General features: G+C 60.0%; 1 protein-coding gene across 2 annotated transcripts; it reads right to left on the reverse strand.

Moving 5' to 3' along the window:
• Positions 1 to 107: 107 nt before the first annotated feature.
• Positions 108 to 22,851, reverse strand: MYH7B (myosin heavy chain 7B). Of its 2 annotated transcripts, XM_032420077.1 has the most exons (41): positions 22,736 to 22,851; positions 21,321 to 21,427; positions 20,988 to 21,131; positions 20,409 to 20,565; positions 20,080 to 20,107; positions 18,943 to 19,039; positions 16,697 to 16,720; positions 16,427 to 16,519; positions 16,240 to 16,303; positions 15,138 to 15,236; positions 14,527 to 14,630; positions 14,245 to 14,383; positions 13,851 to 13,969; positions 13,610 to 13,759; positions 13,299 to 13,469; positions 11,970 to 12,149; positions 11,725 to 11,857; positions 11,562 to 11,638; positions 11,050 to 11,137; positions 10,727 to 10,844; positions 9,079 to 9,202; positions 8,851 to 8,987; positions 7,880 to 8,135; positions 6,719 to 6,961; positions 5,905 to 6,081; positions 5,648 to 5,793; positions 5,227 to 5,317; positions 4,749 to 5,138; positions 4,031 to 4,157; positions 3,818 to 3,936; positions 3,530 to 3,726; positions 3,055 to 3,404; positions 2,779 to 2,903; positions 2,549 to 2,664; positions 1,704 to 2,100; positions 1,491 to 1,616; positions 1,228 to 1,398; positions 1,032 to 1,136; positions 853 to 948; positions 292 to 429; positions 108 to 200 (listed from the first exon to the last, which is right to left on the reverse strand). In XM_032420077.1, the coding sequence occupies exons 1-41, from the start codon at positions 22,827 to 22,829 to the stop codon at positions 189 to 191; spliced, it is 5,829 nt and encodes a 1,942-aa protein (XP_032275968.1). In that variant the 5' UTR covers positions 22,830 to 22,851; the 3' UTR covers positions 108 to 188. The 2 variants fall into 2 exon arrangements, with proteins under 2 accessions (XP_032275968.1, XP_032275967.1); XM_032420076.1 differs by lacking the exons at positions 18,943 to 19,039; positions 20,409 to 20,565; positions 20,988 to 21,131; positions 21,321 to 21,427; positions 22,736 to 22,851 and adding an exon at positions 20,268 to 20,396.
• Positions 22,852 to 23,972: the final 1,121 nt, after the last annotated feature.

Consider the following 23,972-nt stretch of genomic DNA (forward strand, 5'->3'; position numbering starts at 1 on the left):
GACCTGACTTTTGTCGAGGGACCATGTGTTCCTTTCTTCTGAACCTCAAAGAAGGAGAAGGCAGCCAGCTAGAGCTGCAGATGCGACATTTACTCAGGGTCCAGCAGGGCTTGGGGTGGACTGGGATGAAGAGGCAGCAGGAGAGGGCACAAGGCAGGCAGCGTCTTCAGAGCCCAGGAACTCCAGCGTCACTCCTTGTGCTAAGGGGACAGGAGTGGTTGAGTGAGCGCCACCATACCCCCCCACTCCCCCCAGGCAGAGGGCAAGGGGGTGCCCTGTGCAGCCCCTCACCTTGGGCCCTAGGGCATCCCGGGTCCGTGCCCGCAGCTTGTTAGCCTGGGTTTCTGCCATGTCTGCCCGCTCCTCTGCATCATCCAGCTCGTGCTGGGCCTTGCGGTACTTGGCCAGGTTAGTACTGGCCTGCTGTTCCTGGGGGTGCAGGCAGGCCTGGTCACCCTTTGGTAGCTGAGAGAGGGGGTCAGTCTGGTCCCACCCCATCCCCAGAGGGGGCCGGCTTCTCCTGGCCCTCAGCTGCTCTCCCCACCCACCACTCCCTACTCCCCTACTCCCCTCCTCCTGCATTGCCAGGACCCGCGGCAGGAAGGGGGGCGCGGGGAGCACTCCTTCCAGAGGTAAGCAGAAGGGGAAAGCACGTGGGGTCCCCTCGGAGACCGAGCCAGGTCCTGTCTCTAAGCTGAGCGGGGACAGTGGGGTCACTGCCGGCACACACAGCCAACAACACGGCCGAGGGAGGAGTGAGGCTGCTGCTGGCCCCTGGCCGGGGAGCGCTGCAACCAGCCCTGACGCGGTTACCAACTTCCAGGCCCGGCCGCCCAGACTCCGTGCGCTCACCGCCTCCTCAAACTGGCGTTTGTAGCTCTTGACCTTGCTCTGCAGCTTGTCCACCAGGTCCTGCATGCGAGCCAGGTTCTTCCTGTCCTCCTCGGCCTGGGCAGGCAAAAGCGACTCAGGTCTTGCCTAGACCAGGCCAGCTCCAGGGTCACCCCCAGAGGCGGGATCTGGTCACCCACCTGGTATGCGAGCTCCTTGACCCGGCGCTCATGTTTCCGCACCCCTTTGAGGGCCTCGGCGTGCTTCTTCTGCTCTGCATCCAGCTCGGCCTCCAACTCCCGCACCTGCGAGCAGCCAGGGATGGGCCTGCTGCCCGGAGCCTGCCCTCGGGCTGGCCCACCCTGCCAGGGAAAGGACTGGAAGGGTCGCACGCACCTTGGCCTCCAGCTTCTGCACCTGCTTCTTCCCGCCGCGGAGGGCAGCTTGTTCGGCCTCCTCAAGCCGGGCCTGGAGCTCCCGCACCGTCTGCTCCAGCGTCTTCTTCATCCTTTCCAGGTGTGCGCTCGTGTCCTGCTCCTTTTTCAGCTCCTCGGCCATCATGGCCGCCTGTTGGTGGAGTGGGGCGGGCATGGTCAGGACGTGAAAGCCCCTTGGAACTCAGCTCCGAGCCCCCCCACACGGCCAAGGCCCAGCCTCACGTCGGTGATGGCCTTTTTGGCCTTCTCCTCGGCGTCCCGCCTCTCCTGGGCAGCCTCCTCCACCTCCCCGCTCAGCTGGGTCAGATCCACCTCTAGCTTCTTTTTCTGGTTCAGGAGGCCTGTGTTCTGGGGGGGTGGGGAGGGGAGCAGAGCCTCAGACTGGGGGCCGGCTGGCCAGCGCCCTGAACCTCCCCGGGCCCCTCCCGCCCCCACCTGCGAGTGCAGGAGGTTAAGGCGCTCGGTGGCCTCCAGCAGCTCCTGCTCCGCCAGCCGCCGGCTGCGCTCGCCCTGCTCCAGCGCGGCCCGCAGCTCCTCCAGCTCCGCCGCCAGCAGCGCGGCCCGCCGCTCCAGGGCCTGCGCCTGCTCTCGGAGCTCGGTCGCCAGCCGCCGCTCCTCGTCCCGCCCCGCCTGCTCCTCCTTGAGCTGGGCCTGCAGCAGCCGCGTGGCTGCCTGGGCCTCCACGGCCTGGCGGGCGGCGTGGCCCAGCTGCAGCTCCAGGTCGTTGAGGTCGCCCTCCATCTTCTTCTTGAGCCGCAGTGCCTCGGTGCGGGCCCGGGTCTCCGCGTCCAGGGAGGCCTGCAGGGACTCCACGGCCCGCTGGTGGTTGCGCCTGCGGGAAGCCGGGAGGAGAGGAGGGGTCGCGGCCTCTGAGAAGGGGGCGGGCCCAGGCCCCGGACCTGCCCTTAGACGCACCTGAGGACGGCCGCAGACGCGAACCCTTGGTGCGAATAAGTGAATCGTCCCCCGCGCTGGTTTCAAGCCCCTTGTGATTGCCTGTTACCCCTCAGAGCGTGTTCACGGACAAAAGGGAGGCTCCAGACAGACGGGGGCTGAACCCCGGCTCTACCTGCGCTGCGTAGCCCTGAGCAAGTCCTTTAGCCCCCAAAGTTCGCCTCTAGACCGGGAAATGACGGCCTGACCCCGACGGGGTTCTAGGGGAGGCCAAACCAAGCGTGCGCACAGAGGGGCCCGGCGCATGGGAGGGGCGTCAGCCTCCGTTGGAGGAGTGGATCCGGGGCACGCTGGGCGGGGAGGACTCTAGCCCCCCCGCCCCGTACCTCAGGTTAGTGCACTCCTCATCTTTCTCGGCCAGTTTCCGGTCCACCTCAGCCTTGACCTGGGACAGCTCCAGCTGGATCCTCAGACTCTTGGTCTCCTCCAGCTCCAGGGCTCCCTGGAGCGCAGAGGGGGCAGCATGGGCACGGGGGCCGCGAGCGTGCGATACATGAGCGCAAGAGGCCAGGGGAGCAGGGCGGTGCCCACCCCGGCCCCGCGGCCAGCCCCTGACCTCGGCCTCCTCCAGCGCAGCCTGGAACTCGCTCTTCTCCCCTTCCAGAGCCTTTCTGGCTTTCTCCAGTTCCTGGATGCTCTTCCCGCTGAGGCTGACCTGGTCTGTGAGGTCACTGATCTCATCTGCAGAAGGAACAGGGCACTGAGGGGCCACCCCCATGCCTTCTGCTCCAACCTGGGTCATTTCGTTCACTCCTAATTCCAGGGGGACCCCACCAGGGCACCCTCCGTGACTCCCAAGGGGCTCCCGTCGACCCCAGCGCAGTTCTCTGACCCTGCAGGTTCTTGTTCTCCCGCTTGAGCGTCTCCAGGGCCTCGAGCGCCTCCTCGTGGCTGTGCCGCAGCCGGAAAAGCTCAGTGCCCAGGCTGCGGGCCTCCCTCTGGGCGGCCTCCAGCTCCCGCTGCGTCTCCTCCTCCTGCCGCCGCCGCTCCTCCAGCGCCCGCTCCAAGTGCCGCTGCTTCTTGTCCAGCGCGGCAGCCGCGGAGGTGGCCCGTTCCAGCTCTAGGGTCACGTCCTCTGACTCCGTCTGCAGTCGCAGCTTGGCCTTCTCCAGTGAGGAACACTTGGCGTGGGCAGCCTCTACTCCCTCCTCTGCTTCCTGCAGCCGCAGGGCCAGCTTCTTTCTAGGCCACGGGAGCAGACGGCGGGAGGCTGGCACAACAGTCCCCCGTCCCCCCTCGCCCCCTGAGGGCTCAGAGGCTCGGCCACCACCCCTACACAGTGACGGCCCAGCGCCTAAGGCACTCACTTGGCCTCCTCCAGCTCCTCGGTCCTCTGGATGGCATCCGCCTCGTACTTGCTCCTCCACTGGGCGACTTCGGCATTGGCCTTGGACAGCAGCCGCTGCAGCTCCGCCTGGGCCTCCGCCTCCTCCTCGTGCTGCTCCCGCAAGAGGTCACAGTCGTGCCGCAAAGCCTGTACGGCATGGGCCAGCGCACTCTTGGCCTGCAGGGACCTCAGTGACCTCAGCATGGGGCCGGGCTGGCGGCCCCAGTGCCCACCCTGCCTGCTCTGGGGCGGCCGGAGGCCAGCCCACCTTGCTCTCCTCTTCCAGCTGCCTCCGCAGTTCCTCCAGGCTCTGGGTGGCCGAGGCCTTGCCCCTGCTCAGCTGGCTAATCAGACACTCCTTCTCCTCGAGTAGGCGGCTCAGCTCCCCTGCAGGCCAAGGGGTGAGCCAGCAGGTCAGGCGGGCCCTCGAGGGGCGGCACCAAGGTCCCCACGGGTGGCCCAGCCGGGCCCCTGGCCTCACCACTCTCGGTTTGCAGCCGCCCACGCTGAGTGCTTGCATCCGCGAGCTGCCGCTGCAGCTCTTCCACCTTGATCTTGGCCTCGCTCAGCTGATCCTCATAGGTCCGGCACAGCTTCTCTGCACTGGCCTGGGATCCAGGGTCAGGAGTCAGAACAAGTTTGTCAGTCACAGGGGAGTGTCTGGGGCTGCCGACCAGAGGCTAGGACCCCGGGGTTGGGAACTAGAAGGCTAGACGCGCGGGCTCAGGAAGCAAAGGGAAAGCAGAGCCCCAAGTTCAGGGTCAGAGATTCTACTGCAGACCATGGTCTTAAAAGATGGGGAGTCAGAAGTGAGAGGGCCAGGGTGAAGTTAGGGTACTAGAGTCTGAAGTCCGCTCTCAGGACTGGTGGTACAAAGGTCAAGGGTCAAGGTTGGGTGCTGGGGCTGGGGACAGGAACAGTCAGTCAGGATAGAGGTCAAGGACTGAGATGTTAAAATTAGATGCTGGGTCAAAAATGACCTGGAGTCAGGGCACAGAGTTTAGTAGGAGTCAAGGTTTGAGGTCAGGACTGGTGTGGGGTTGGGGCCGATGACAGGCGGACAGGTACAGGGTCAGGCCTGGTGCGGGGGTGGTCAGGGGTCGGCGGGTGGGGTCAGCGCTGGAGTCAGGATCAGTTCAGAGTCGAGATGGGTATGGGACCCGAGCTCAGTCAGGAGGGGTCAGGAAGGGGGCAGACACCTTGCCGCGGGCCAGGGTCTCCACATTGGCGCCCAGATCATCCACCTCCATGCGCAGCTCGCTCTTCTCCTTCTCCAGCTTCTGCCGCACCCGCTGCAGACTGTCCACCTGCTCGCCCAGCTCGGCCGCGCTCTCGGCCTGCTTGCGGCGCAGGGCGGCCACGGTGGCCTCGTGCCGCAGCGCCGCCTCCTCCAGCTCCCGCCGCAGCCGGCCCAGCTCGGCCTCGCGCTTGCGGCACCCCTCGCGCTGCCCCGCCGACGCCCCGCCAGCCTCCTCCAGCCGCTCGCTCAGCTCCTCCAGCTCCCGGGCCGCCTCCGCCCGCTGCTTCTCCACGCGGGCCCGGGCCGCCCGCTCCGCCTCCAGCTCCTCCTCCAGCTCCTCGGCCCGAGCCTGGGGACAGGCAGCCGGCAGCGGTCACCTCCGTGCGCCGCTGGCCCTGGCCCTTCCCCCCCCCCCCCCCCCCCCGTGCCCCACACACCTGCAGTTCCTTGATCTTCTTCTGTAGCTGCGCCCCTAGGAGCTGCTCGTCCTCCACCCGCAGGTTCAGCTGACTCAGCTCCGAGTCCTTCCTGCAGGTCGTGCGGGGCGTGAGCCAGGGCAGGGCCGGACTGCCATCAGCCAGCCTGGAGTCCTCCCCGCCCTCCGGTCTCCCTGCTCCCCCGCCTGAGGCACCCAGCCCTAAGGGACCTGCCCCACCCCCATGGTCCCTCCCAAACCCCCAGCCCCGAGCCTGGCAGGACACTACGCCTGCACCCTAGCGACCCCCGTCTCCATCCTCCACGTTCAACTTCTGCAGGGATGCAGAACCGATCCCAGAGTCCAGAGGGAGAAACGGGGTGCAGGCTCAGGAGGCCACCTGCTGGCCAGGGGCGCAGGTCAGCTGCCCACCCCATGCCTACTTCTTGAGCTTCTCCTCCAGCTGCTGCTTGTCCTGGGCAGCGTCCGTCACCGACTCCTGCGTCAGCTTGAGGTCACCCTCGAGCTTGCGCTTCGCCCGCTCCGTGTCCATGCGCAGCTTCTTCTCTTGCTCCAGGGAGCACTCCAGCTGTGGAGCAGGAGGGGTGGCCAGGCCCAGCTGCCAGGCCCGGCAAGCCCCCGTCCCAGCCCCAGCCCCCCACCCCCCACCCCACAGGCCTCCGCTGGGGCCAGGACTCACGTCTTCCACTTGCTGCTCCAGCCGGAGCTTGGCCTTGGCCAGAGCGCTCACACGGTCCTCCTCGGCCTGCAGGTCGCCCAGGGCCTGCTGGTGGGCCTCCTGCAATGCCTTCTTCTCCTTGGTCAGTCGGGCCACCGACTCGTCCAGGGCCGCCATCTCCTCGGTCAGGTTCTTCACCTGTGCCGGTGCCCGGGTCACCACGAGGACGCCCCTCCCACACTCTGGTCCGAGAAGCCACCCGCCAGGTCACAGCCACCGCCCCTTCCAACTAGGGGGCCTCGGGCAAGTCCCTTCACTCTGAGCCTCAATTCTCAGTAAATGCTAGTTTCCTTCGCTGTAACAGGGGTTCCAGACAGTCCTGGCTCCCCCCGTGAGCACCTGAGCAGGCAGCTGACCCCCGGACCCCCACCCCCGGTATAACACCGTCCGGCGTCCGTACTCCCGCTCCCGTGAACCACATGGGGCCGTGGCAGGGGCCCGATGGCAGAAGGCATGCCGAGGCACCGGGGGACGCAGAGCTGGGAAATGGGCTTCCTGCCCTCAGGAGGCCTCTGGTCCAGGATGGATGACAGATGCCAGCATTTCTGAGCACCACGGTGTGCTGGGCCCTGTGCTGAGTGCTGGCGGAAGCTACTCACACACCGAATCCTCAAGCACCGAATAAGGTAAGTGCTGCTATTAACCCCATTTGACAGATGAGCAAACTGAAGCCCACAGAGAGGAACTGGCCCGCCCGTGGCCACCCAGTAGGGGTGTCCTAGAGCCTGGAGGGACAGCAGCGGCTGCCTGACCCCACAGCCGGCCCGGCCCACACCTTGTTCTCTGTGGCTTGCTTCTCCTTCTCGGCCTTGGCCAGTGTCAGCTCCAGGTCGTCAATGTCCTTCTTGAGCTCTGTGCACTCGTCCTCCAGCTTGCGCCGGCGGGCGGCCAGGTCGGCGTTCACCTCCTCCTCGTCCTCCAGCCGCTCGCTCAGCTCCTTCACCTTCGCCTCGAGCTGCACCTTGGACTTGATCAGCAAGTGGCAGCGCTCCTCGGCATCTGCCAAGTTTTCTTGCTCCTGGAGAGGGACGTGGGGAATGGGGCAGAGCTAGGGCCAGCTGAGCCAGCCAAGGGACACCAGGCCAGGCCCTGGGGAAGAAAGTTCACATGTCCATGCAAAGTTCCGACATCCATGCTCAGCTGGGCTCTGGGGACCGGGAATGCTTATGACCTACCTGCTCTGGGCCCTGAAGGGGCTCAGGTGTGATGGAATGAGGGCTCAGGGAGAGGGAGGGGCAGGGGCTGAAGCAGAAACATCCAGAGGGAAACATCAGAGAGGCTGGGAGCAACCCAGAGTGAGACCCGAACACGGGCTCGAGGAAGAAGTTCCAGGCTGAGGCCTTCCGGGGGGGATGGGCAGCAGTGCCCCGGATCAGCTTGGGGACTCTCTCCTACCTCACTGTTTCCTCACCACCTGGCTGCCTAACGGTCTCCTGCGCTAGCAGGTGAGTTTGGTGACACCCTGTCTTCCCACCAACGTGTCTCCAGAGCTACAGCGGGGCCTGGTGCACAGGTGATACTCAGTGTTTGGGAAGGAAGGAATGGCTCTGTGGACTTGGGGAGATTCCAGACCTTTGATCCCTGCCCTCTGGCTATTACTGTTACTTGCCCCCTGGGTCCCCAGGGGAAGGGAGCATGGGTCTGTCTCAGGGAGGCGGTGCTCCACTGCAGCTTCAGCAGGAAGCCAAGCTAGCAGGAGGTGGGAGCAGCAGGACACGTGGACAGATGGGCTCCGAGGGTGCGGAGGCCAAGTGTGGACCTGAGCCCACAGCCCTTCTCTCACGGCACGTCTGGGACTGGGAAGAAAGCTCCAGATCCTGAGCACGCAGAGCACACCAGGTCCACCCTGGCCTGGTGGGGGCGGGGGTGGGGGTTCTGGGGTGCCAGGGGGCACGGGTCACCAAGGGAAGCCCCTCCCTTCCCCTCCCCCACTCACCGCCTGCAGCTGTAGGGCCAGGTCGTTCTTCTCCTGGGTGACACTGACGTGCGTCTCCTCCAGCTCCTGGCGCTTGGCCTCGGCAGCAGCCAGCGCCCCGCGCAGCCCCCGCAGCTCGGCCCGCAGGGCCGCCAGTTCCTCCTCCGCCTGTGCCGAGCGCAGCAGTGGCTTCATCTTGAAGAAGAGCTTCATCCAGGACCAGTTCTTGACAGCATTGAAGGCACGGATATTCCACTGGATGGTGAACAGGGCGTCCCTGGGGAGGGGGGGCCACAGGGGGCCGGGAGGCTCGGTGCGGCCCCTCATCGTGACGGCCCCGACGCTCCCGGGGCCCCTGCTCCGCACCACACGCTCTCAGCGTGACCTCTCCATCTCGCCCGCGGCCCTGTCAGGTGGGTCCAACGCCTCTGCTTTATAGGCCAGGTGGGGCGAGAGGGGCCCACGGTCCAACGGGTCTGCCTCCCTCATGTCCTGGTGGCCCTTGCAAGTGTCCCCAAGATACCAGGAATGGATCCCGCTACGCTCTGGGCTCTGGGGTCAGACCGCGCGGGCTCCCCCCACCAACCCCCCCAGGTGGGACTGGGTCTCCGACTCGCACGGCCCTTCGGCTGCTGGAGGTAATCACAGCGCCCACCTCGGGGGACTGTCGTGCCCGTTAACCAAGATAAAGCAAATAAAGCCTCTAGCCTGGGGCCTGGCACTTCAAGAGTCTTGGAAAACACCGGTTGTCGTTATTACCGTTCTGGGCCACACCGTGGGTGGCCTGCAGTGGAGGGAAAGGTGCTCTGACCCCAATTTTTGAGGTGAGTGAATGGAAACTGGCCGCTGAGGGGCACAAAACAGAGCCCTGCCCCTTCAGAGCCACCCGGCCAGCCGCAGGGGCTAAGCTGCCCCACGCGGTGGCTACCGTGACGCGCTGCGGAGAGCCCGGGGGTCCCCCAGCCCCGGCCCGGCTCCCGGCGCCCACACACCTGCCGCCCATCAGGCGCTGGTACTCCAGGCGCATGAGGCGGCCCCGGCTCCGTGCCTGCAGCAGCGTCAGAACCTTGGCCAGACGCTGGTCACGAAGCTCCTCCAGGACGCCTAGAAGCCCAGCCTTGAAGAACACCTTGGGGGTGGGGGGAGACACCAGGTGGAACCCCCAAGTGCCTGCGTGTCGTCTGTCCAGTGTGACCACCCTCCATCCCGTGTGCCCCGACCTTGGTGTGGCCGAACTGGTACTGGGTGTGCTCAATGTCCAGTGAGCCCAGGAGCTTCTCTGTGGCCTTCCTGCTGTCCATGAAGGTATCGTCTGGGATGGCACTGGGGTTCAGGATGCGGAACCTGGGGAGCAGGGAAGGGCTGGTGAGGAGGTGGCCGGACAGGAGAGCGAGGGACGATTATTCCCAGGCCTCACAGAGGTTAGCGCAGAGGCTCCAGAGGGGCCCCACCGAACCAGCATGGCGGCACGGTGCGGGTGAGAACGTTCTGCTTAAAAAGCTTGGGCTGCGTTTAGATGCACTTTTTCATTACATTCGTTAAGAAATTGTATTTACAACAGGCGTGCGGCACTTTCATAATTTTTTAACTTGTAATTTTTTTAAGAGAGAGAATTCTAAACAAGAGCAAGGGTTCCCAGCACGTCCACTGCTGTGGGTCCAGGTGGCTGTGGCCACACTGTGAAGGCCAGAGAAATACGAAAGCTCCCTCCCGAGGGGACTGAGGAACACAGCACAGCTCACTAGACTATGCGATATTTTACAGCCGTAACAAAATGAGTGATGCTAGCTGTCATTATACACCTGTCCAAACCCACACGATGTCCACCGCCACGAGCAAACCCTGGGCGATTACGGTGTGTCATCAGCTGTAACAGACGTCCCACTCTGGTGGGGGATGTTGCTTGTGGGGGAGGCTGTGCTTGTGGGGGGCACAGGTATATGGGAAATCTCAGTACCTTCCCCTCCATTTTGCTGTGAACCTAGAACTGCTCTAAAAAAAAGTCTTAAATAAAAGAAAAAAAAGGTGATGGTGCAGACTTATGTCTGCTGATAAGGAGCAATCTCCTTCTCTTACATGAAAAAACAAACTCACAAAACAAGGGTGGAGGGGTGGGGGGAGAGAGGTTGAGAGAGTGCGCGCACGAGAGAGCATGTGTGTGAGCATGCCCACAGTCTTCGTGTCAACACGCGTGGGTACGTCAGGGTGGGTGACCACGGGGACTTCAGGACGGGGAGGGAACTAGGGACCCCTAGAGCCTGACAAAATCAAACTTACAAAGGCAGAGAGAGCTAATAGCACTGACAAGCATTACATATAGTCTAGTCTACGGGGACCCTCATTCAACTCCCAAGTCCACATCCAGCTCCGCCTGCCCCCCTTCGAGCCTCTTCTTGGACGTCTGCTGAAGACATTTCAAACTTGACTTGTTTAAAGTGGAACTCAATCCACTATCCCTCCCACCCCCAAAATATCAAAAAACCCTGTCCTGGTATCTCAGTAAACCTACCACCTACCCCAGTGGCTCAAGCCCCAAACCTGGGATTATCCTTGTCTTGTTCTTATTCCCTATCCGATCCACCAACTCGGCCTATTGGCTGCACCTCAAGTACTTGCAGCAAGCCTGCTGGCTACTCCCCCAGCCCGCTCCACCCCTGCTGAGATGCCTGCCCAGTCCCCTCCCCAGGCCCAGTGTTCCCCTCGGTGACTGGAATCTCAGTCCTTGGACGCTTGATCCCTTTGGCTCTAAGTGTGTGCCCCTCCCGTTCCCTCAGGCTGCTGCCTCCACCTGGGGGGGGGGGGGGGGGGCGGGGGGGGGGCAGGGGGGGGGTGGGCAGGGGAACCAGGGCCGGGCAGGGAGACACTCACCGCTGCCGGAAGTCAGCATAGAGCAGCCTGTTGGGGAACCCTTGGCGACAGATCCGGATCCCCTCCAGAACTCCATTGCAGCGCAGCTGGTGTAACACCAAAAAGGCATCCATGACCCCTGGATATGGTGGGGGTTCAAGGGAAAGGTTGACTTCTAAGTAAATGGACACACCTTCACGCCCCAGAGAAAGACCACCAGCCCACAGAGGGGCTTTCTTCGAGACTATGTGGGCCCCGAGGAAAAGGAAGACCCAGCTTCTCAGTCTGCCCTGTCCCCTCCCTCCAATGGCCCCACGCCACCAACCCAGTCCTGGGGTGACTACCTGGGGTCTTGTTCTCATTGGGGACAATGCAACGGACGAAGTGGGGCTGTGTGGCCCGCAGGTTGGTCATCAGCTTGTTGAGGTTCTCCTGGGGATGGGAGAGGGGAGAAGGCACAAGAGGGGCAAGAAGCAGAATTGGAAACCATGGTGGATCAGCCCGCTAAGGACTGGTGAGCCGGGCATCTAAGCATGCTTCTGCACATCGGTCCTTTCACTCTGGTCCTTGTGACCCTCCTCCCTCTTCTGCTTGACTGGGTCCCTGTCACTCTCACCGAAGCCTTCACCCCCCCCCCCAATCCCCTTCCCTCCCACGGGCCCCGCAGCTCCCTGCCCAGGCAGCGTGGGGACGGGAAGCAGCACAGACTTGCTGTGATGTTCACGTGGAGAGGAGTTAAACATCACTGCAAGTCTTAACGGCCGCCCGCCCAGGGTGCAGGGGACAGAGCAGGGACCAGGGACGGGGGTGGAGGCTGGCAGGGGAAGGCCTACACGGGGCCCAGCCTGGGCCTCACCTTGTGCAGCTGGGACACCGTCTGGAAAGATGCTGCCTTCTTACGCTTCTCCTTCACCCCAGACTTGGGGGGCTCGGCTAGGAGAGACAGGGGACCCGTCACTCTAGGGGACGCCACTCTGTGAGTACCCTACAGGATGGCAATCTTGTCCCTCTGCACTCACTGGAGCAGGGGCCTGCGTAGTTCTCATAGAGGGCAGCCAAGAGCTTGTTCTGCGACTTTTGGAAGATAGGGACCACCGTCTCATTCAGTGGATCCTTGTTCTTCTCCAGCCAGCCCACGATGCTATAAGGCACCTGGCAGAGACCGGAGGGGTGCTGAGCAAGGGCGGGGTATGGGGCAGGGGGGACCGAGAGCCGAGAGAAGGGAGGAGGGTGGTCAAGGGTTGGGATTCCAACAGGCACCTACCACGCCTGCATAGTGGACCACTTCAAAGTGGGCCTGGTATTTGCGCTTCTTGTCAGGCCGTGGCTGCTGAAAATTGGGTGACTTCCCCGCATGATTGTCATAGAGCTTGGCCCGGAAGCTGGCATCTGAGGCCTTGGGGAACATGCACTCCTCCTCCAGGATGGACAGGATGCCCAGTGGCTGGGGACAGAGAACAAGCTTGAAGGGCTGCCATCAGGCCAGCCCATCCTGGCTGGGCCAGATCCCCATATCCTAGAGCCCTTCCTTCTGGAAGCCTTCCCAGACACCCCAACCACCTGCTGGGAGGGCCAGAAACCAGACAGGTGCCCAGGAGTCCTGTCTTCTAAAAGAGATGTTTGCCACGTGGCTGCCAGGCCCCTCTGCACGATTCACAGCTCTAGGCTGTCCTCTTGGCTCACAGCTGCACAAACTCAAACTGTCCCACTCACCTCCTGATGTCTGTGGTCTCGCTCTCTCTCACACACACACACACACGCACACAGTACAATTTTTAAAAAAAGGCAGTTCAAGTTTTGGCTTCCTCACTTACTAGCAGGGGGGCCCTTGGGCCTCAATTTCCTAACCTGCAAAGTGGGGAATGAATACTTTCAGTGCTGATCTCACAGCAAAAAACTACTGACTCCCCGGAATGTGCCAAAGCAGGAGATCACAGAAATGCATACAAATCACCTGCTGCATGAACTCTTGTGGCTTCTTCAACAACGTTCAATGTTCAAAATACATTTTCAGAGAAAAAGTAAGATGAGAAATGAGTGCATGTCTATGAAAGAAAATGCACGCCCAGCATAAAGGGTTTGGGGGAGACTCACCCAAGTGCCCAGACACAGGCTGTACAAGGTACAGAATTAGGGAGAAACGTTTTTTTCCCCCCTTTACTTTTGATTTTTCAAATTTTCTTTGATTTTTCTTTCTTCCTCTTGGTACAATGGGGAAATAGACGTAACCAGTCAAATAAAGCAGCAGACGGACCCTACCCTGCAGCAGGGCCTCAGGACCCGCAGAGCCGTGCACGCACACGGGGCTGTGGTCGACAGGGCTGGCGGCACGCTCACACGTACTCCCCAACACACATTCACACCACCTCCAGCAAACCTACTCACAGCCACGCACGCTGCCCTTCACCCACACACACACGGAGACCCAGTCACAGCCCCGTTCACACACACAAGCTCAAACCAACGCACAAGCGCACAGGTGCACACGCGGATGCTTACACACGCTCGCTCACCAGCCAGGGCACATTCGTTCCTGCTCACTCACCACACCCACACCCCCCTCTCCTTGCAGTGACCTTGGCCCGGGCCCCACCTTCTCGATGAGGTCAATGCAAGGCTGCAGGTCCAGGCCAAAGTCGATGAAGACCCAGTCGATGCCCTCCCGTTTGTACTCCTCCTGTTCCAGCACGAACATGTGCTGGTTGAAGAACTGCTGTAGCTTCTCGTTGGTGAAGTTGATGCACAGCTGCTCGAAGCTGTTAAACTGCAGAGGGAGGCGCCGGGCTCAGTGGAGGGGGACAGGGAGACCCGCAGAGAACTGGGATGCGTGTGACTTCACCCCCACCCACCCGTGGTCCCCCATCCTGTGGAGAACGGAGCCCAGGGGCATGGGCCTACTCTCACCTCAAAGATCTCAAACCCCGCGATGTCCAGGACCCCGATGAAGAACTGCCGGGGCAGCTTAGTGTCCAGGGTCTGGTTGATCCGCGAGACCAGCCACCGGAACAACCGGTCATAGGTGGCCTTGGCCAGAGCCCCCACGGCAAACACCACCTGGACGTGTGGAGAGGCTGGGCTGGGACCCAACAGGGAGGGGGCCCTGCCCCAGCTGTCCCCAGTGGGCCCCGGCCTGTGAGTCACTCACCTGCTCCACACTCTGGCCCTTGGTCACATACTCATTGCCCACACGCACTCGGGGGTGCAGAAGGCCTTTGAGGAGGTCCCCACTGCTGACCCCCATCAGGTAGGCAGCCTTGTCAGCACCTGGCAGGGCACACAGGTGGGTTAAGGAGGAGGCCAAGAATATGGACACTTGGGGGCTCTACTGGCCTCTGCCTGGGGTTAGCAGAGGGAGGCTGGGAGAGGTGGAGTTCAGGGCAGGGAGGGCGAGGGTCTGGAGTTGAGAAGTCAGGGGTTACAATCCGGGAAAACTGAGGCCAAAGGCTGTGGACAAGGTTAGGGTTAATAGTCATGGGACAAGATACTGGGATCAGGGTCAAGGCTGATGACCAGGTCAGGCCAGGGTCAGGACCCCTCACTCTCAGTGCCGTCGGCTTCAGCCTGCTCCTCCCGCTGTTTCTGCTTGAACTTCATGTTGCCAAAGTGCAGGAGGGCCCCCACGATCTTATAGCAGGCACACTTCTCATCCACGCTGAAGCCCAGGATGTCCATGGCATGCTGTGGCAGGGGACAGAAGGATCGGAGAAGGCCAGGGGCCAGCCGAACGAAGGGCCCTGGGACTGCTCCCCGATCTCCACCCAGCCTCACGTAGCCCCACACCATTGGCCCCCCGCTCCACCCCTCTCCCACCACAGACGTACATCAGTGGCCATCAGCTCTTCCCCATCATCCATGTTGTCCACAGTGATGACCCCCTGGCTGCAGAAGTGGTAGTCGTAGGGGTTCATAGACAGAAGCAGCATATCTGGGGGGGCCCGGGGAGGAGTAGGGGGGGTTGGTCATGTTCACTCAGCTATTCTCCTCCCCCGTCCCATCCCAGCATGGGAGGCCCTGGGGGCTACCCTGGCCGGACACTCTAGGGCCCTCCCAGGACTTCTCTGTGGCTGAGTTTCTCACTCCCTCCTCCATGCCCGTGGCTTTGCTTGCTTTATGGTTCTCGGAGGAATGAGCCCAGGCCCCATGCGGGGTGCTAGGACACGGGAAGCACTACACTCTGCCCTCTTGGGGTTTGCAAGAGAGGGGAGCTGGGCAGAAACAGAACCACTGCTTCCCCCTGGCGCTGCACGAGGCCTCTCCAGTCCCAGGACAGCAGAAGGGACAACCTGGCCAGGGCAATGACACCCAGGGGCCCGTTCTCCAGCATCAGAAGGAGAGGGCTCAACAATAACCAGAGGTCCCAGCCAAGGAGTGGGGGGACGGTCCCACCTAGCCCCGTGGGCTGTGACTCCCACTCTATCCGCCCGACCCTCACCCTGTAGCTCTGGCTTCTTCCCGGAGAGGATCTGGTAGTAGACGTGGTAGCCACGCTCACCGGGCAGCTGGAAGATCACTCGCGACTTCTCCAGGAGATCTGGGAGAAGGAGGGGCCCTGGCCTACCATCCTGTTTCCCCCAGACTGGGTTGCCCCAACAGGGCTGAGGGGGGAGCAGGGAGGAGGTGCCAGTGAGGGTCAAGGGTGAGTAGAGAGGCGCTGCATCCACACATGCGCCAGCATGTACGGAATGGTGTTAGCGTGGGAATGTGCGTCTGTAGGACTGTGTGTCTGTGTGTCTGGCGGGGGGGCGGGGTGTCTACGTTTGTCTTCTTCCATCCGTGCTTTCAGTCCTTCATCCACAGACCACGCTCCTTCCCTCCAGAGCAGAGCTGGTGTGTCAGTGCGTGTGTGGAGCTGAGCTCCCACATGCGTGCAAAGGGGTCAGTCAGGGAGCGAATGACGACGCTCCCTGGTCATCACATGCCTGTGCTCATCCATTGGGGTCTGGCCATGCACCCCAAGGTGGGGAATGGTCAGTGCGGGGCCTCGCAGGCGCGGCCTGGGACCTGGTGTCCAAGCAGTGGGGCCGGGTCAGGTGGGAGGGGCAACGACGCCCAAGAGGCGGGAGGGCAGGCTTCCAGGAAGGACAGGGACTCTGTGTGTACGTGAGGCTAGGGCAGGGGGGGCAGAGGCCTGCCCTACTGGAGGCCAGAGAAAGCACTGAGGTGGGGTAAGAACCAGTAACAAAGGAGCCTGACTGGCCCAATAAAGATCTGGGTCTCCATCTTAAGGCAATGGAATCTAGAGAAGGTTTTTAAGCAGAAACATGATGTGGTCAGACTAGTATCTGAGAAAATATCACTCTGGCTGGAAAACCAAGCAGAGAAATGGAGGCTGGGAGACCATGTGGAGGCTGGTGGAATGTTCTTGGGGAGAGTGAGGTGACAGGGGCTGGGCAGTGGCCAGAAGATGGAGAGAAGTGCCTGGAACAGGTGGGAGCCCCAAGGACTTGAGGATGGCTGCTCAGTCCGAGCAGAAAGACCCAGGCCTCGGCCCCCCATCCCCACCCTTTCCCAGCCGGTGAGTCCCCTAGACTCACAGCTGTCAATATCTGCGGATGCGAGCTTCCCGGAGGGGCCGAAATGAATGCGGATGAACTTGCCCTGTGGGCAGAGGAGCAGGCTCAGCAGGGGCCCAGCCATCTGCGGGCTCGGCTGCTGAAAGCCCCCACCACCTCCATCCCCCTGCCGCCGACCCCCACCCCCTCGCCCACTGTGGCCACTCACAAAGCGGGAGGAGTTGTCATTCCGCAGAGTCTTGGCATTGCCAAAAGCCTCCATTGCAGGGTTAGCCTCGATGATTTGATCCTCGAGGGTGCCCTGGTGACAGCAGGGTGAGGGGTCTGTCAGCCCTGGTGCCTCTGACCAGGAGACCAAGGGGCCCAACGGTCCTGGGTATCAGCCCATCCTGGACAACTCTGGGCAGGGGAAAGGCAGGGGGACTCTCCGGGGCCTCATTATCATTGCCTGCCCCACTCACACTGGCCCCATACTTACCCCAGTCTTCATGGCCAGAAATTGCTGGAAAGAGAAGGAAGACAACATTAGAAAGTATGAGGTCTCACTGGGCTGGCGGACGGGGGTGGCACTGGTTAGCAGGACAGTGAACGTTAGTCACCCAAATGTGTAGCCCCCACACCCCCTCCCCGACCCTGTCAGCACTGTTAGAAGGAGAAATGCTAGAAAGTGGGAATGAGCTTGGCTCTAGTCAGGGGCCTGAGGCATGGGGCTGTGTCTCAGGGTCCCCTACTTGTGCCCTTCCCCTCCCCCAGCTCTGTCCCTGGCCTCTTCCATAGCCCTTAATTTTCCATACTCCAAGAAGTGGCCCCTGCCCAGAAACCCTAGGACTTCCTGACTAAAATCTACTTCCCTTCAGAGCCCAGCTTAAATGCTTCTTCTCAGGAAGGCTTCCCTGTGCTCTGAGGCTAGAAGAGCCCTCTTCCTGCTTGAACCTTCTCACCTGTCACCTCCCTCTGTAAGAGCCCTTCTTCACACTTCTCCTTTGTACTGTGATGAGCTGCACCCTCATCGTACAACTGTCAGTGGACTATTGTACAGATGGCCCTGCCAGGTGCATGTTATTAGCCCTAATTTGCAAATGAGGAAACTAAGACGCAGAGCAGGGAAGCAACCTCCAGGCCACACGGTAAGTGAGGGGCAGGGCAGGACCTGAGCCCGGGCGTCTCGCTCCCACGACACCACGGCCACCGCATGTCTCATCTAGAGGGACCTGCTGAATTGAAGGGATCTCCCTCCCTTCCTCTCCTAGCCTCATCCTTGTCTTCTGTCCATGTCCCTTTCCTTCCCTTCCCCACCCTGGTTCCCTGAAGCCTGGGAAGAAAGGGAGAGGAAGGAAGGAATGGATTCTGGAAGGCCAGGTGCCAGGCCACCAGGGGACTTTGGTTATTCATTCACCTCCAGGGAGCCCAAGACTTAAAGATCCCCCCAGAGACACTGCTGGGGGGACGGAGGCTGGAGGGAAATGGCAAGAGCCCCTCCTTCCGAGCTCCACCCCCCACACTCATATCCGGGGGCCTTTTGAACAGGGCTCTCTACGACAGATGTAGTCAAATTTGGGGCCAAGGGGAGGGGACTGATAAGGCTTTTAAGTTCCAGCATGCATGGACCCTGTGAGCCAGCCTTTCTTCCCACCTCCCTTGCCTGACACCCCCACATACACCCCACTGTGCAGAGCTTTCTGCCCCGCCTTTCCAAGCTGCACCCCTGCCAGCCCTGGCCTCTCCCTGGCCTCTGTTCCCGTTACTGGACCAAGCCCCAACTTTCTGCAGCATCCTTAGAGACACTGTGGGGGGTTCAAAAATGGGGTGGGAAAAGGAGGGAGCAAAGAGCACCAAAAAGTCAACAGCAAAAACAAAACAACAAAAACAACCACCACCATAACAAAAAAAATAAAAACAAAACTGAAAGGAAAAACAAAAGCAAGAAAATCAAATGGGGGAAAAAGGAAAAGGCAAAAAGAAAACAACTTTAAATGGAAAAAAACAGAAAAGAAAAAGAAGAAATAAAAATGCCCCAGAATAAAGCAAGGCTTAACAGGACCAGGAGTGGGAGGTGGCCTTGGGCTTCTGGAAAAGAAAAGGCAGCCCATTTTGGGGGTGGAGGAACACACACAGAGCTCTGAACAGCTGGCCTTGGGGGCTAAGAATGAATGTTATACCCAGAAAACAAAAATAAAACATTGGTCCCCCATTATTTCAGAAATTTCAAAAATCCGTACAGAAACCACTTGGTGAGAAACTGCCCCCTGACCCTGGCTGTTGGGAATGCCCTTGGCTCTGGTTAGACTCCACATAAGCCTGCTTTTTGATTGACAGCAGGTAACTGTCTTTGGTGCATGAAAACGAAGAAAACAATCACTTCGTAGTTAAAAGCCGCCGATTTGGTAAACTTTCAAAATAGGAAGGTCATGACGGAAGGGAAAATTACATACAAAGTTTAGGAACAGCTGCGGTCCTGCCCCTGTATGTTACAGAGGGGGCCACCGAGGCAGGCCCAGAATTGGGTCCCACGGTATGGAAGAGGCGGTCACAGCCTCTCTCTTGGTCAAGCCTTGCTCAGGCCAGAGTCTGCCACCAGGGTGGGAGGCTCAGGCAGGGCTAGGGGCTCTGGGGAAACAACTTTTTAAAAAGGAATAAAAAAAAAAAAAAGAAAGAAAAAGAAAAGAGAAACAGTGAGAAGCAGTGGGGGGAGTGGGGAGCGGCGCCCGTGCGGGCGAGTCTTACGGCCTTCTTGCCCGGCCCGTCTCCTAGCGCAGCCACGGTGGCAAAGTACTGAATGACCCGCTTGGTGTTAACCGTCTTACCGGCCCCCGACTCTCCGCTTAGACGACACAAACATGAGTCACCAAAGCCCATCTGGCCACTCTAATTCCCTCTACCCCCAACACCCCAACCCTCAAGCAGGGCCACTCTCTCCTTCCCCCCAACCCAGCTCCCAACTCAGGACCCCCAACTCAAAGCCCTCCAGAGATAGATAAACCCTCAGAGGTGCTGAGTTGTGTACAAAGCAAGCCAGGGCAGAGCATCCGGGTGAGATGAGAACACACACGATGACGCCACTGTCTACTGAGCTGGGCCAGGTGCTTTATCTGCCCTGGCTCGTTGAAGCCTTAGAAACCCTGTGAAGCAGGCACCATTATCACGCCTATTTTATGGGTAAGGAAATGGGACTCGGGGAAATGACGTAAATGTCCCTGCTGTGTGCCAGGCCCATACATTAACTGGCCAACTCCTTATAGCTCTGCATGGTAGGTAGGTAGGATTGTTCTGCTTTTACTGATGAGGCTCAGGGGCCCAAGGGTACCAGCAGGAAGTGGATGTGTGAGAACTTGAACCCAGGTCCTTCTGGTTTTAAAGGCCTTGCTTTTAACCACCAGGCTGCATGCACACACACACTCAGACACAATGTCCATATTGGCTTGGCTGGCCATGAACTTGGCATGTAAGAATCCTACCACTTTCTCATGGGGGCAAATGAAAAATCAAAATCAGATTCAGGGGTAAGGAGATTGTAAGGAGGAAAGGGAAAGTCATCTCCTCCCTCCTGTTGAGCCAGAATCATAATTCTCGAAAGATCCAGGTGGGAAGGGGAGATTCCAGGCCCTGGGGGGAGGGAGTATCAGGGCTGGTGATCACTCTGGTGCTTGGGTATCCCTTCCCTGTCCACCAACCCATAATGCATCTGCCCAGAATGGGGACAGAGAAAATGCTCTAATTTAGCTTTAGTAGGACACCAGCTCCAGGTGGTAGAGGCCCTGCCCTAAGCGCTTTGGAATCAACCCTGGGAAATGATTTTACTTCCACTCCCCTCCTACCAGGTGGCCAGCACTTCCCACCACACCCCCAGAGCCCCACACTCACGTGATCAGCATGGACTGGTTCTCTCGGTCTGGAGGAAAGGGGAGGAGATAGAGAAGTTAGCCAAGGTGGGTAACCAGTCACAGGTGGAACACTCTGGATATCCACGGCACTGGGGCAGCCCCTCCTCCACCCAGGGCCAGAAACGGGAAGGACCAAGCGGGATCACCCAGACTGTGGCCAGCTCCCACCTGACAGAACGCTATGCTAGAGTGTCCAGCAGCATCAAAAGGGAAGCAGGACAAGTGGAGGGAAAGGGGTCCTTTACAGGGGCCTCCCTGGAGCAGGGGTAGAGGTCTTGGGTGAGGGAGAGGAGTCGAGACGGCTCTTACTGCGCAGCATGTCATTGTAGGCGTTATCCGCCACTGCATATATGTGGGGTGGGGCCTCCGAGCGGCGCTTTCCCTTGTAAGCAGCCACCACGGAGGCCGTGTACACCGGGAGCCATTTGTACGGGTTGATGGTGACACAGAACAGGCCCGAGTACGTCTGAGAGAATATAAGGTGGGTTACTGATGGCCAAGTTCCCATCCTCTGGCCCCAGCCCTCACGAAACCGTCCGTGACCCTTGCAATACGCCCCAAGGAATCACTTAAAGTGCCCTGCCACACCCTCTGTGGCTGTCCCTGCCCGCCCGGGCAGTACGCCGGCCCCGCGGCCCGTGGCCCCACCTCCACATTGCCACGCCAAGCCTCTAGCCGCTGCTCCGCCCTGCACTCCAGGAGCCGAACCTCCCCTAGCCCCGCCCCAGCCCGGGGCCCCGCCTTCCCAGGGCCATGACATCACCCAGCCCCACCCCTAGCCCCGCCCCCCCGCGGCCCAGTCCCCACAGCGCAGAGGCTCTTCCCCTAGCCCCGCCCCAACCCCTATGGCCCCACCCCCACCGCACGCCGCCGGGGCCCATGGCTCACGTAGATCATCCAGCGAGCGTAACGCTGGCGCAGGTTGTGCAGCACTGCTGCTTCGTTGAGGTGCGTCATCATGGCCATGTCCTCCAGCAAGTCGAAGCGGGGCGGGTTCATGGGCTGCAGCTCTGCTTCGCGCACCAGCAGCATCTGTCCGGGAGACCATATCGTGGGAGGCCTTAACATGGGGTGGGGTGGCAGGGGGGCAGGAACCGACTGACCTCAGCCTCTTACCCAGTGCCCCCCCAGGCCCCCTTTCATTCACTGTGCTAGCGCTAGCTAGCAAGGAGCTGCACCCCAGGGGACAGAGAAGCTAATTCCAAAAGAGGGGAGCCAAACCTTCTGGTCTTTGGTCTCCACGTTGACTCTGCCCCCAGTGGCCTCCGACTTGATCTCGGCCTCCACATAGGCATCCTGTTCATCACGTACCCAGACCCTCTTCCTCCCTGGTTGGGGGAGAACATTGGGGCTTTGAGAAGGGCTGAGGCACATCCAGGGGTTGGGAGCCCAGCTGGGGTTCCCAAGCCATGCCCGTAGAGCTATGCCCCCCCATGAGCCCCTTGGTCAGGATGCAAGGAATACAGAGAGGATCCTTCCAGACCCAGAATCCTGGGAGGGCAGAGCTGGTAGAGTCCATAGGGATCTCTTCAGAGGGATTCCCTGACTGAGGTAACAGTCCCTCACCACCCTGGATTGCATACTTGGCTTCAGATTCCTGCTTTTGCCATATCTACCCTGCGACCTTGGGAAAATCCTTCATTCTCTCTGGGTCTGTTCCCTCAAAGGCAAAATGTTATGGGCATCTCCTGAGGTCCCATATGGAGCAGCCCTCAACATCAGGAACATAATTCTCAGGGGGGTTCGGCCCCCCCCCCCCCCCCCCCCCCCCGTTTTGCTGAAGACTCAAACCCACTTCTCCTAGTTCTGTGTCTTGTGTTCCTTCCTGCCTGGCCAGCTGGCCCCAAAGCTTCAGGGAGCCCATATTTCATGGAGGTTAAAGGCACAGACTCAGACTGCAGACCACCAGATTCTGTTTCCTGTCCTGCTACTACTAGCCGAGTGCCTTGGTCTGGACCAGCTACAAAGCTTGCAGGCCCTGGTGTTAAAATGCAGGCCCCTTGTTAAAAAAAAATCATTACGAATTTCAAGAGGGTGATTCCAGAGTGTTAAATCAAGCACGAGGCCCTTCTGAGGATGATGCCCTATGCAGCGACCGAGGTTGCAGGCCCATGAAGCTGGCTTTGGCCCTGGTCCCCACCCTCCCCAGGTTGTTGACATGATGCATGGAAAGTCATCCACTCTGGGCCTGGCACAAAATAAGCACTTGGTACACACTGCATATTGTTATTATTGTCCTATGAGCAAACCAAGTCATAAATAGTAGTCTTTATTCCTGTCTTTGGTTTTGGCTCTATGGAAAGCACTAAAAATAACTACAGCACAGGTTTTATGGACACCAGCTTACATACATACCAATCACTCTCATCTCAGAGACCTCAGGCTCCAGCCACAGACTGCTGCTCCAGGAGACAGGGAATACTGTCCATTTTACAGAGGAGCAAACCGAGGCTTGCTCACAAACATGCAGTGATGTACACAGGGTCTCTGAGAATGTAGCCTTAGGACCCCAGACTCTGAGGGAAAGGGCCAGGGCTAAAGCTGCCAGCCCTGAGCTCAGCGCCACCACCCCTCCCCACTCCTGGTCTGAGTCTGTAAGGGCTACACTGTGGCTGTGCCCTCCTGCCTTCACTTACCATCCCACGGGACAGTGTGCACCTTCATCAGGTCCTGGTAGCCCTGGTAGCGAAGGTAGCGGGCAGACTCCCCAAGTTCACTCACATCCATCATGGCAGTGGCACCGAGAGGTGGAGGACGAGGGACTAAAAATCTTGGAGGTTCAAGGCAGTCCAAGGCATCAGGCACTGGAAGATGGCAGTGATGGAGGAACTGAGGGACCAGGGGCCCAAACTGGGATATGATTCAAAACCCACAAGGCCTAATACTCAGTGATTCCCTGGGGGTCCCCATCTCAGCCTCCCTGGTGAGCCCCCCACACACACACACATACACACACACACACACACCCCAGAACATTCTTTCCCACAGATACAGAGACTCGTGCCCACCCATGGGGACCCTCACCCTTTGGTTCCAACCTCAGCCCTGATCACCCACCTCAGCACCACGGTGAGAGCTGGGAGCTGGGCTACCCCTTTTATTGCCACCGTCAAGGTCAGCGGAGGAGAGCTATGTCAGCAATCTCCACGTGTCACAGCCCCCCCAGCCTGGCCACAGGACACAAAAGGCAAATTCCCTTTTATCTCTACCAGCACAGCCCCTGGGCTATTTTTACCTCCCATTGTCATGGGATCACAAAGGCGGAGAGAGACACTCTTACTAAGTGATAGGGAGGCTGGGATTCAGAGACCAAAGGGGCAGGACAAAGCCATGAGAGATCTGAGAAGACTGAGGAGCTCAGAGAGAGAAACTGAGTCACAGGGAGTCTGTTCCACCCAGAAAAAGACTCACACCCCCAGAAACAGAGAGCAAGGAGACTCAGAGAGAGGAAACCACAGAATGCCCTCTGGGACTATTTGGCACAACCCTCTTTATACATCCAGGGAAACTGAGGCCCAGGGAAAAGAAAGCACTGGCAAGTCTCACAGATAAGCAGTAACAGAGACCCGATCAAAAAGAGAGGCAGAGAGAGTGAGACATCCGTCTCCAGTATCAGCATGCTGTCTCTTTCCTCCCTACCTCCATCCCCACCTCCCTGGGGTCCCCTGAGGAAATCACACATGAAGAAAACTAGACCAGGGACCATAGGCATAAAGGAATAATTTGGATGAAGAGAAAGCAAAATGAGGAAATGCAGACATTCAAGATTCCCAGGAAACCAACTCTCACTCTTAGCCCCCTCCCGCACCCCACTCTCAACAGGGGTTGGGTGTGCTAGCATTCAGTCTGCCTGAGATGGGCTTCGGAATACAT

Source organism: Phoca vitulina, unplaced genomic scaffold (genome assembly GCF_004348235.1).
Source record: "Phoca vitulina isolate PV1807 unplaced genomic scaffold, GSC_HSeal_1.0 scaffold22, whole genome shotgun sequence".
Classification (NCBI taxonomy): Eukaryota; Metazoa; Chordata; class Mammalia; order Carnivora; family Phocidae; genus Phoca; species Phoca vitulina.

Bases quoted from the DNA above. Each gene is read 5' to 3' on its own strand.
- MYH7B (XM_032420077.1), bottom strand. From the start codon at position 22,829: ATGATGGATGTGAGTGAACTTGGGGAGTCTGCCCGCTACCTTCGCTAC. The intron at 13,760-13,850 runs GTGAGTGACTCA...CCACACGTCCAG, and splicing joins AGGGCCAGAGTGTGGAGCAG to GTGGTGTTTGCCGTGGGGGC. The intron at 2,101-2,548 runs GTACGGGGCGGG...GGCTTCCCGCAG, and splicing joins GAGGAGTGCACTAACCTGAG to GCGCAACCACCAGCGGGCCG.